Source organism: Thermobia domestica, chromosome 1, assembly GCF_964235325.1.
Source record: "Thermobia domestica chromosome 1, izTheDome1.hap1.1, whole genome shotgun sequence".
Lineage (NCBI taxonomy): Eukaryota > Metazoa > Arthropoda > Insecta > Zygentoma > Lepismatidae > Thermobia > Thermobia domestica.
The window spans coordinates 156,627,768-156,640,562 of NC_137454.1; the positions used below are offsets into that span (position 1 = coordinate 156,627,768).

At 35.9% G+C, this 12,795-nt stretch overlaps 2 protein-coding genes across 2 annotated transcripts in view; one reads left to right on the forward strand and one right to left on the reverse strand.

Moving 5' to 3' along the window:
* Nucleotides 1–463, reverse strand: part of Paip2 (polyA-binding protein interacting protein 2) — a 37,722-nt gene extending 37,259 nt beyond the window's left edge. The window contains exon 1 of the mRNA XM_081765033.1: nt 320–463. The gene's annotated coding sequence lies outside the window, so the exon portion shown is untranslated. The remainder of the gene's footprint in view (nt 1–319) is intronic.
* Nucleotides 464–657: 194 nt separating this feature from the next.
* The window catches only part of BNIP3 (BCL2 interacting protein 3), a 119,964-nt gene continuing 107,826 nt past the window's right edge, over nt 658–12,795 (forward strand). The window contains exon 1 of the mRNA XM_081765019.1: nt 658–837. Within this exon, the coding sequence (XP_081621145.1) occupies nt 780–837 (58 nt within the window). The 5' untranslated portion in view covers nt 658–779. The remainder of the gene's footprint in view (nt 838–12,795) is intronic.

Here is a 12,795-nt window from a genome sequence, read left to right on the forward strand (position 1 = left end):
TGAAATATGTAGCCATATGGCTTTTGTTACGTACATAACTTACTGTATTATACTTTATGTTCCATAATGTATGGAATAATATCATTGATTCGAGTATATAGCATTAAATGCTTGATTATGCTCCTTTGTGATACAAAACATTTTTGTTGTATTAATTATAGAGTTATACTCCATACAAAGCCCGACTCCATTTTACTTTTTAAAGAAGGAAAAAAAAGTAATCACAAGCCTATACTGGCAACGAAAAGAAACATCTTTTCGTACCGTATGTTCAATACCCTAAATCAGATTATTGCACGTATGATCTTAAATTACTTACATACGTATCCAAGACAGGATCTAATCTTCCTAACTGATAACACGAACAAAATAATGATTAAAATAAAATCAGCTGTTTAGCGTATAATACTTAATGCCACCTATGAAGCATTGACACTCATTCTAGTCAAAGTAGTGTTGTAACGTTCAAAATATTTTCAACATATTAATTAAAAGGGCCATTTTTTCTCATTGATTCGTATTTAAGTATGTTCAAAAAGTGTTATTGTTGTACAAACCTTAAAAATAATCATTTTGTTTATAAATATTTTGTGTTACTGGAATTTCTCTTGACTTCAGAGCCATAATATTGACTCTTTCCCCACTCTGTTGACGTATTATCAACACAAAAGTGTTTGGTTGGTTTTGGTTTGGGAGGGTTGTCATATCATTCCTCCAACAGTTGAACAAAATACAATATCTATTGTGGTGGTGAGCAATTTGTAGATGTGCTGAGGGAAATGGCAATGGCATCAACTTCGAAGTCAAGTAATGGGAATAATGAGGAGGTGTTAGGAGGTAAGTACTATAAAATAAACCGCTGTAGTTTACCATATTTATGTTAAAGCTGCGATGGCATATGATTGTCATTTACTTAAGTGACGTTTTATTGTTGTGCTGTGGCGTTTCCGTTATTTGCTCATCATTATTGTTTTCTATAATAGCACGAAATTTCGAATTGTATTGCCAGACAGCATGAATGTTTTGTTTATAATGTTTAAATTATTGTTGCTGAGCATTAAAATAGTAACGCAGTAACGTTGCTTGTCTTGTAACGCTCAATATTATTACGTCATTTCGGAAACTATTTGCATCTTAGTAAATTCACGCACAAGAAGTGATTGTAAATGAGAATGATGCATTCTAATCCGTGTTGAAGGATTGTTTCCTACGCCTGGAAAACAGTTTTGCAGAATGTTGACACCACAGCATAAAAATGTAGCATTGATTTAAAATTCTGTTCGTGTGATGTATTTTAATTTCTGCACATTTTCAGCTGGTTGACTAGTTTCGAGTTGAAATATTTTCATTCGATAAAAAAAAAAAAAAAAAGTTGGCGGTAGAATGAATAATTTATAAAGCAATGTTTTTGCTGGGCAAATAAAGAATTGGACGTAAATATAGTCTTCCCAGATACAAGTCTCTCATTTCACAATTTCGTTTTTAGTAATCAGTTTCGCTCTTACGCCCGGAGTTCAATGTTAAATATCGTCAGGGGCGGCTTTAGGATTTTAATTTTGGGTAGGCCCGCTCTGGCCTACGGATACATAAAATACACATTTGAATGATAAATGACATAAGGAAATTACTTTTACAATAGTAATTGACGCTATTTCTTACACAATTAGTTACCTATATTTACTCTTCATTGTATCTTTTAGCGTTTATACGTTTCTCAAAATTTTTAGCCGCCACTGAATATCTTAGTACGAAATACATTTTAAAATGCGTGGTTGATGAAGAACTGGGGTAATAAGTGGAAAAGGAATGGAATCTTTAATGTTCTGTAGGGTAAGGAAACAAATGATTATTGAAAGTAAATAGTTGTGAAATTATCGTGCAATGAGGGTGGGAGGAAACGGAAGAATCCATAGAAACAAAGTTGTCTTATCACGAAATCAAAGAAGGGACCCCTTGCACTAGAGGTGAGCGCTCTGTCACAGAGCTACCGTGCCCTCCCGTGCATTTTCTAGAACAAAAGTAACCTGTAAGATAAATAATGAGCGACCAGGGGAAATATAGACATAGGATAAGTTCTGTATTAAGCGCGACGCTGCTCGTGAGAATTAGTAACTATCATTACTAAACTGCTTATGGTACCAGGTTCATAGTAGATCACGGGAAGTGGTAATTTATATTTTTAGAAACTATTCTGTAATTTACTTGACAATATTTCTTGTAGTTTCTGTCCCAGGATCAATGAGTAGCAGCCGTAGTTTTCAAGTCTACATGAACAGATGGGCGAACTTTTTTTTAAAAGGGCCAAGGTAAATAGAATAACGTGTAAGCGGGCCAATATAATTTATTAAAATCAGCAGTAGTACAGTTGACTCATTTTTGTAATAGGAAGCCCTATTAAAGTTTCTCATCATTTGGTTCGAATTGGGATGCACTGGTTCTAGAAAGTGAAATTAAATTCTCATCTGTCTGTTTCTAATACAACTCCAGGTAATCTTATTCTTTTCATTCGCAAGGTTAGGAATCATGTTGCGGACCGAATATATTTTTTTTTAGGGAGCCGCATCAGGCCCGCGAACGGTAGTTTGCCCACCACTAGCCTACAGGGCAGTTTGCCCACGCGTCAATAAGGCGATGTTTTAACTTTATTTTATAACGAATTAATAGTAGGGCAGGTGCAGCTCTGTAATGTAGTCACAAAGTCACCTTCCCAATTAATATGGAGAAAATTAATTATGGAAAAAAATATGAACTTTATTCCTCAACGCGAATGAGTAACGACCGTACAAAACATTTAGTTGTTGTAATATATTATTTTCAACTCTGATGTATGTATGAGAGATTTGGCAGCATTGTAAATCACGATGCCTGATGTTACTGTGTTCACGTGTTCTGGCTTCGCTCTTTCGAGCGATCACCTCCTTCTAGAAACTTGCATGGGCCGGGCTTGGACGGGCCGACTCTGTTATTTCTTTGGGCGGGCCGACACTGATTTCTCTTCAGGTCGGGCCGAGCTGGGGCCGATTAATTGCAATTCTTTAATAATTATTGACTTTCGTTAAATAATAATTAGAATAAAGGCAAACGTTGAAGAAGTGTGTCCGTGAAAAATGTTACAAAATGAAACTTTTAAAATTTATCGGGCCAGGCTTGGGCCAAGAATTTTAAAAAAGTTATCGGGCCGGGCCGGGCTCGGGCCGAAAAAATTGGCCCGTGCAGGTCTCTACCTCCTTCACAGAGTAGTAACACTTATCCTTATGTACAGTGTAATCACACAGTTTTCGTGATGGGGAAAAAAAGAATCAGGTTCGTTCGGCAGACGGGACCACGAGAGAAGAGGAAATAGGACTCGATGGCTGTGCTTGAACGAAGTGGATTGGATTTGTTCCATTTCTTGCAGACACACAAAAGAATGACTCATGTCAAGGAGTCTACAGTTGAGTTTTGAGTCGTTATTTGCCATGTTCATATTCAAGTATTATAAAGGGGGGAGGGAGAATAAAAACACTTCTTAGTAACACCTAATTTATGTTGACGTAAGTTTTTTTGTAAGCATTCAGGGAACGATGAATGTTCTTGAATTATATTTTAAATTGATTTACCGCTGAGATGTTACTGTGAAAACAAACACGCGAAACGACATATAAATATGTAAGTGTTACACTTGTAACTTTAAAATAATATTTACATAATAGTCAATTGTCCAAAGTCATGTACGATAGGTTTAAGGCGGACACCACTCACAGGGACTGAGTAAATTAGGTCCTCGGTAGACTTCCGGAACTTATGCATATTTTGAAGCTTCATCATAAGGTTGTAGAACATAGGTCTCCCTTCAGGTCCACCAGCCAAAGGCCAGGTTAAGTGAATTACGACAAAGTAAAGTACTTCAAACTTTAACTAACCAAAATACCACTTGCATGAAAGGATTTCTTCCAGTGATCTACATTATAAAACATTACGGGGAAGCAGAACATATATTATTTTAGTACACCTCGAACATATATTATTTTAGAAGAAAATGTTCAATGCAAGTGGAATTTTGGTTATTTAATATTTTCGAATAATTTATTTTATCGTAATTCGCCCAACGTACCCTAAAAACAAAAGCAACCAGGAACATCAATATCATCAGACAACAAAACGATATAGCCATTGCGAACAAATGAATTTCAAAAAACACCACACTGTATGCAAAAAAAAAAAAAAAATGGAAGCCCATAAAACCTAAAAACACATACAGACACAAAGGCATCAAGAAATAGAACACTAGAAAAGAACTAAAATGTAGCTACACAGAACACACGAGATGTAAAGCAATATATAAATACTTTGACAGATTCACACAATACAATCACATACCACATCTAGGCACTACGTAAGCGAACAATTCAACACCGATTCCGAATACGAAAACGAAACTGAATGGAATTTTGAATAAAGTAAAAAGCAAACTAAAATAAAATTTACGTAAAATCAAAGAAATAACAAAAACTTCATTTATCTAAAATTATAATTAATTAAAACATTATTATTACTTTATGTATAAAACAATAGACCTACGTATGATTAGTGGTTAAGTAAACAAACACGGTAATAGACTGTAGGTAATATTTCAACGTTAAAAAAGTCCAAAAAACTGGAAGAAAAGGATGAGGAATCAAAGCAAGGTACATAAAATATTTCATTAGTTTTATAAAGGGGAGCTGTGTTCTTACGGTTTGCAAACGCGACTTTAACATGGGGTACCACGGTTCAATTCTCGATAGGAATACGTGTGATTTAGTAACCAATGTATGTGTTGGTGGTGAAAATGAATTGTCGAACGAATTACCCATTTGCTCTAGAAACGATCAAAATTATGATGTGTATTTGTTTCAGTGTATCATAAAAATACAATCGTGTGTAATTGAGAAGTAAGTAAATAAATCAATATGCGATAAATGAAGCTAGTTAACCTTTCACTATTAGTGTCTAAACGAAACTGTCCTGATGTAAAGCTATTATGCCTGGAACTTGAATTGTCGCTTTGGCTTGAGTTGTTACTGAACCTTAAACGCGCTTTGTGCGTTAGTAGAAGGTCAGCTCGAAATGCCCAATAGAAGGATATCCAGTTTTCTTCGTTGTATAGGTGCAAACTGTTCAGAAATTCAAAATATTCCAAATGTCATGATGAAAATGTGGTGTGGATGAGAGGAACAATTGAATTGAATTAAAATTGTAGTCGTAAGGGTCAAGAGAAAATTATTTTCCCGCCATTTTCTTTGTTTTTCAGCTCCGTCATGTGCGGAAGATCGGGTTAAGTTTGCGATAACAATACTTTCGATTCAGATCCTAAGTCTGCGTTTCACACTTGCTCAAAAGAGAAATTAAAGTACAATCTGGCAATCGAAAGTATTCATACATTATTCAAAACGGAAAGCAAGTAACCACAAAACAGTGTCTCATGGCTACTGCAATTATTGTACTGTACTGCCAATTTATCTACCTCTTATTATGCTCTTCCTCATTGGTTGTTCGTTCAATTTTAGCATCGCTTTCCTTGGACCAATGGTTTGAAGTGGGAATCGAATTCGGGACCCTGTGCACCAAATATGCCAGTAGACCAGCAGGAAAGCATAAGTTGTAAGAGTTTGATGCAGTTGGTTAACACATAATGTTCTTTGAATCCATTATTGATTCATAGGTATAAATTATATTTTAAGACTGAGTTGAGTTGATTTTAGTTTAGCGTCCCTTTCAGCAGCGAGGCTATATGAGACGTGGACCTACTGATTAACGTGGAATCCGAACCACATGAGTCCCGCCGGGAATCGAACCCGAATCTCCCACGCCAAAGGCGCGTACGCTAACCGCTTAGCCACAGAGGAGCTCTATTTTAAGACTGAGTATTGATTTGATTCAAATAAATAAAATCCTAAACGTCTCACAGTTATGCTCTTTATAGGCTACTATAGAAGACGAGTGCAGTGATGTACACAGAATTTCGTCAACGGGAGTTTATCCACTTCCTCCCTATTTCCTTTCAGGACAAGCGTGATTTTTGTGTAGTCCTATATATATATATATATATATATATATATATATATATATATATATATATATATATATATATATATATATATATATATATAATAAATTCGTATTTTTCCATATTTTTCTTAAGGGAGTGGCGTTCTCTTTGACGGATAATTAATGAATGTGGATGGTTATGAAATGGTGTAATGGGAATGTGGGAGGAAATGGAAAATGCCGCGGATAATATGTTGTTTACCACAAACGCACGTAAACTGAAATTGAACCAGGAACCCTTCGCATCAAATGTGAACGCTCTACCACTGACGCATCGTGCCGCCTCGAATCACAGGAAGAAGTGATATTACTTTTGGTCTGTTTTGTGTGACTGTTAAGTATAGGCTATAATATTTACATTCGTTTAGATTTTTAGTTTCAGATAGCCTCTGAGCTGTATCTGGTGATTGTTAAATAAATAAATTGGTTCGTTTCTGGTTTGAACAAAACTCAAAATTCAGCGCTAGGCACCTAGCTGCTGTCGCCTTCTTCGTAGCTTCGGATGTTGGATACTGCCAGTTCAGGCCCACATCAAAAGGGGGCTAGGGGGTCTTGCCCTCTAAACTTTCCTAGGCCCCTCCAGACTTTAATACAATATGCTATTATTAATACAAAAAAAAAAAAAGCACAATTTATGTAGATATTTGGAAGAGAATTTTTAATGACTCTCCACCCCAACTTCTGTGGCTGGTTTCAGGCCTGTGCCAGTTGTGCAATGTTTCCTCCTAAGAATATTACTAAGGAAATAGGGAAGCAGAAGGACAACTCCAGATAGAAGTGTGGAGTTTTGTTGACTATTTGTTTTAGGGTAATAGTATTGTTTTCATGGCAATTTTACGGTAAATTCGTAAAAGTTTCCTTCGTGGTTTTTATTAGCTGTTCCTTGACAAAGTTTGTGTTGTTAAGATGCAACGTAAATTTTGCCGGCTTCAGGGCCAATGTTTTCCGCTACACACCTGGACGAGATCCAAATCTTTCCTCCTCATGCAATATCGTACTTTGGATCGTCTTCGCATATGTTGCGCCACATTGATGGGAACGACCTTGGGAAGAGTCGTAATTGTTTCTTCTTTGAATGGCTCTTAGTTGCTAGCTATTTTTAGAATAATTTTATACTTTTTTTTTGTTTTCTATTATTTAAATGTGATTTTCTCACTAAGCGTATTCCTTTTGTTAGTTTGTGTATGCTTGAAAATAAGTTCTTTTCTTTTTTAAATAAGGAATTTAAGGACAGATAATGTAATAGTTTTCGAAGCTGATATTCAATGCAAAGTTTAAGCTTCGTTATTTATTTATTTATTTTTTTTAATGATATTTTATCATCCGTAAGTGCTATCCTACTCTTTTGTCTGAGAGACAGTTAAAAGTATTTGGAAGATGCCGAATCCTTATTTCATTGGGGAAGGGGAACACGGTCGATGTGTAGTAAAGGATGATTCGTGTCGCTCCTGGTTTGATCTCCGACCAGATGAGTTTATAGACGACAATTTGTGTGCTTGACTTTTCTTGCCCTTCCACAGTTTCCTCCCACTTCTCATTCCACCAGTTATTTCATAATAATTCGCTTTCATTATCCGTCCCTTTCATTTACCCTACAGGGCATACCCGTGGCTCGTAGAAGTAGTATAATTTCATTTGCGCACCGTATTCCATTAGAGCGAATGTGTGAATTTTGAACTAACGAAATACAACCATAGGAACCAACAAGGAAGGGTAGATAGGGAAACTTACTAGTGACTAGCATTTACGAAGTTCGTCTCAGACTTAAAGGCAAGATGAGGCCAGTTTGTGTGTGTGCAGTAATTCAGTTCCGTAATAAAAACTACCCTTAAAGATTTCTAATAAGTTACAGAAATGTTAATGCAGAACATCAGTCTCATGGATTTCGAGAGAGAAAAATAATAATTTTTTTAATAATTACATTTTTTTAACCGTGACAACTCTTGCAAAATTTAATTCAAAATTAAAAGTCGTTAAAATTTTTTTAGTGATTGTTAAATTTTTAACTAATTAATTATAAGCCTAAAAATAGTAAGAGAACAAACATATAACAAGGCAGTCGGCAGTGGCGTATTTAGGGGGGCTTCCGGGCTTAAGCCCACCCTGAAATCTTATTTACTATAGTAAAGTATATGAAATATCTTGCAGAATTTTCACATTTTCAGGCAAAGCCCCCCAAAAGTTAGCAAAGCCCCCGGAAACAAAACCGTAAATACGCCACTGCAATCGGTAAATAGTTGTTGAAGAGTTTTATTATCTAGGAAGTACGAGGAGCATGCCAAAAGTTTTAAATATTAAAATTCAAATGGAATTACCGTACTGAAATGTAATTATCATGTTTGAAAGCGTATGCCCTCTAGTGGTGAAAGGTATAACTGGAAGGCTACAGGCTTGTTTGTTTGAAAAATTAGAGCTGGAAGTGTAGTTAGTTTGAGCTTGTCAGTTGTCAACAGTGGAGTTAGAGCGACGTTATTTTCATGCAATAATCTTTTATAATTTTAAGACCAGTGTCATGATTGTTTAGAAGAGCGTGCAGGGGTAGTATCCCAAGGACTCTGCCCCTTCACACGCAACCGTTTTTAATTGGTTTGCGGAATTTAAACGTGACCGACAAAGCTTAACAGAAGACCTCGCTCTGTGCGCCCTGGCATCGCAGTTACGGATGAAAATGTCGCAGCAGTAAGAAATGTTGAAAATTAGGTCAACTGCTGCCCAATCCATAATAAAAGATTATCTTGGCCTCTCCACGTGTATTTATGCCTGAGCAAAAAGATGACCACGTGAAGTGGTGCCACTATAGGCTTGAAAGATTTTCCCACGGGCAAAGTAAATTCCTTTACAGATATCGTCACAGGTGACGAAACGTGGATTTACAACTATGATCCCGAAACAAAACAGCAATCGACAGTATACTGTTTTCAAAATGAAACTCCACCTTCGAAAATGAAACGAGGACGGAGTTGGTAAAGTTATGGCGACATCTTTTTTCTCTAAAACCACACATCTACAATTTGATGATCGTCATGCAATGACACCAGAGTGGTACGTTACTTCCAAATGTCCTTGAAACTTGAAGATCTGCTCACCGAATATGTCCACTGTATCACTTCCTTCTTGTGTACACTCACACATACCAGCGAAAAATTTGAAGTTTCTATAGCTAGAAAAGTGGAATCCGTATTCTACCTTACCTGGCTTATTCTCCAGATTTAGTTCCCTGTGATGATTTTGCCTTCCCAAAATTCAAGAAAAGGCTTCGAGTACGCCGCTTTCGAACAAGTAATGGATTTTGATATTAAAAAAAAAAAAAAAAAAAAAAAAGACGTGGTTTTTAACAAAGCAAGTGTGTATTTATTCTTTTTGGGACTATTTTGGGAAATTGTAGAAGATTTTATGTAAAGAAATTGACTTTTCAGAGTAAAACCTTCCAACATGCTTAACAGATGCCGCTTGGAAGTCTTCAGAATAGTGTTAGCAACCATGCTTACAAATAAGAGAGAAATCTCCTGCTAAACAACTGCGTTTGCCTTGACAAGTGGAGTTGAGGCAATTGAGATATGGTTGTGGAGCTGATTATGAAGACCAACTGGACAGAAATGAAAAGCCACCATAGGTGCTGAATGAAATAAGAGTAAAGAGAACTTACATACAATAAAGAAAAAGAAATTTAAATTCATATGACATTAATTAGACAATCCTTTCATGCAGGACATCTTAGAAGGAAAAATATTGCGCTAGGAAATAGAATGACCAAAGAACATCCTATCGAAATGACACGATATAATTACTTCGAAATGCAGCGGACAGGTGAGAAAAACTTTGTGGGAACAACGCCAGGACTTTGCCTTTAGGTCATGAATGAGAATAAGTGATAGGTGCGAGATAATTGAAAGTATCTAATAAATTGTCTTCGATCTATTTTCTTTGAAGATTCTCTTTACTTTTTGAGGAGAAAATGAAGGGTTACCCCAAGCAAGTTGTAATCTGTTTGTGGATCTATGGAATCCACAGTACTATAAAGAGTTAGTGATGAAGTTTGTAGGGTTTGTCCAAAGAGGATTATAAACAAGGAGAAATTGTGCCGTTCTTTTTTGCGTGAGATGTGTTATACCCGGCAAACGTCACGTAAGCTTTTTCTCAGGCAGCAATTATGCTATAATACGCGCAAAAATGCACGTTCGCCGTCTCGCACAGGAAAAGAAGGTGCAGTTCAAAGCATTTCACTTGTCAACCTTGATAACTGACGTTGTTCTAGTGGTAGCCAAAGCTAATTACTGGAGAGAATCGTACAGGAATATAAACGTAGATATTAGTTAGTTATATGAGTATCACATACGGTATTGTGTTTGTGAACAACCTTTTCTCCTTTTATCAAGATTTGAATAACTTAATTTTTGTTAGTGTTAACCAGTCTCGGACTGGAGTGTATAGGGCCTCACAAACTATACTGTTTCTTTTCTTTTCTTTTCTTTCTTTTTTTTTTATTATTCTGCTTATTGTAACGACACGCTATTTCCAATGGGGTTTGATAAAAATGCTAAATGCTATAACCTGAAATTAAAGAGTTACTCACAGATGGAGTATTATGGATAGTTAAAACTAGTGCTGTCGAAATCGGTTTTTGAAAAAAACGAAAACCGGTTTTTGAAAAAAGTGAAATTTCACAAAACCGAAATGTCGGTTTTGAAAACCGCATTTGCGGTTTCGGTTTTGAAAACCGCATTTGCGGTTTCGGTTTTGAAAACCGCAAATGTCACACTAATATCAAGTAACGACGAGAAAACAGCGAAGAATCTTTCCCCACTCCGGCTCACAGTTGCCAGATGGAGGGAAATTTCCCTCGGCATAGGGAAAAAATGATCAAAATTTGCAGAAGGAAAAGAAGGTATTTTTTCTTAAAATGTCTTAAAGTGTAGGAAAATTCTTGGTGAATATACTTTTACAATTGGCAGAATAAAAAAATAAGTTGCAATTTCTCAAAGAGACACGGCTATCGTTACTGCAGCGTTTCCCAACCGGTGTGCCGCGGCACACTGGTGTGCCGTGAATGGGCCGCTGGTGTGCCGCGAGAAAATCGAGATGGTTGTTTCGTAGTCTTGTATTGTCAAAATGTTGTGCACTTAAAGAAAAACTTCTTCTATTCTTTCTGTCAGAAGAATATGAAAATGTCGATTTCCTTAGTGATGATTCTTGGTGGAATAAAGTTACTTTTCTTACTGACATATTTCAAACATTGAATACGCTTAACAAATGCATGCAGGGAAAAATGGAATATATCCTAACCTTAAGTGACAAAATTTTCTCATTTAGGGAGAAACTCTCACTTTGAGAGGACAGAATTAGAAAACTAAACAAATGTGACATTTGAGATTACAATGCGATGTAAAATTGACACAAACCTCTCAACACTTATTTCAGACACATTGTCTTTGTTGTGTAGCAATGTTGAGAAGTATTTTTCCTACGCTTCAGTTCAATTCATTTGACTGGGTGAGGGACTCCTTTGAGCCTTCTGTCGTACAGTCAGCAGAATTAAATGTACAGGAAAAAAGTTAATTGGTCGATGTGAGGAATGACCGAGGTTTGAAACTCCTGCACTCACAAGAAGACAAGGCATCACTCTAGATTTCTCTCCGGAGAGAATATCCAGCTATTTCTACAAAGTTCATATTCCCTTTTCTACATCCTACTTAAGTAAAGCAGGATTTCCTGCAATGAATACAATGAAGTGTAAGAACGGGTCACAATTTGTTAACTCCGAAACACGACATGAGGGTGTGTTTAGCAACTATCCGTCCATAATTGAAGATTATGAAAGAACATCAAGCTCAAGTTGAACATTAATTTTGCTTCGTGAACCAACTTGTTTTACTTATTTTTTGGAAAACTGTAACCTTCATAGTATATTATAATTAAACAATTGCAACCTTCAATAGCTAGTATTCAAAAATTTTACATTACTAATAATATTGAACAATTCTAACCTTCATATAATATTTAAAAATTGTAAAGGTAAAAGGTAGAATATAGTTTTCGAAAAAGAAAGTGTGTTTTTAAAAACCTGAGTCCTATATTTCATTGCAATTGTTTTCTATTTTTAAATTAGAATGAAAAATAAGCTTAATGATTTACACTGAGAGGAAAACCAGTGACCGAGCTTTCTTTCCTGTGAGAACAGTAATCACAGAGAAAAAATACTAGGGTATTTTATGTCTACAAATAATAATAATAATAATAATATGTGTGTGTGCCGCGAGAATTCAAGTTGCACCCGTAGTGTGCCGCAAGTTGAAAAAGGTTGGGAAACGCTGCGTTACTGGGAAGTAAAAAAATACAGAATAAAATATGATCGGTGTTTCCTTCACGTACATTTATCGGAGTGGCAACAAATCAACAATAAAATTATGTATTGAGATAGAGATTTTTTCTTTCTTTTCTCTTTCTTTTTTATTAAGAAAGGGAGGTGGTGCCTTTTTGTTAACAAAAGAAAGAGTGGCAGTACTATTTTTAAAAACAAGGGGAAAGAGTAATAATAATATAAAAGATGTCAGTCTAAGTGGATGATATTTCAAATTGAATTTCATGAGTTGTTGCATGTGTAGTGATCTTAAATAGGGATATACCTTATTTCTATTGAGCTTAGTGTTGGCTTATTACCCTATTTTAGCGGGTACCACCCGATTTTTAGATTCTATATTCGTCTCCCGCTTAAACATATCTTAATCA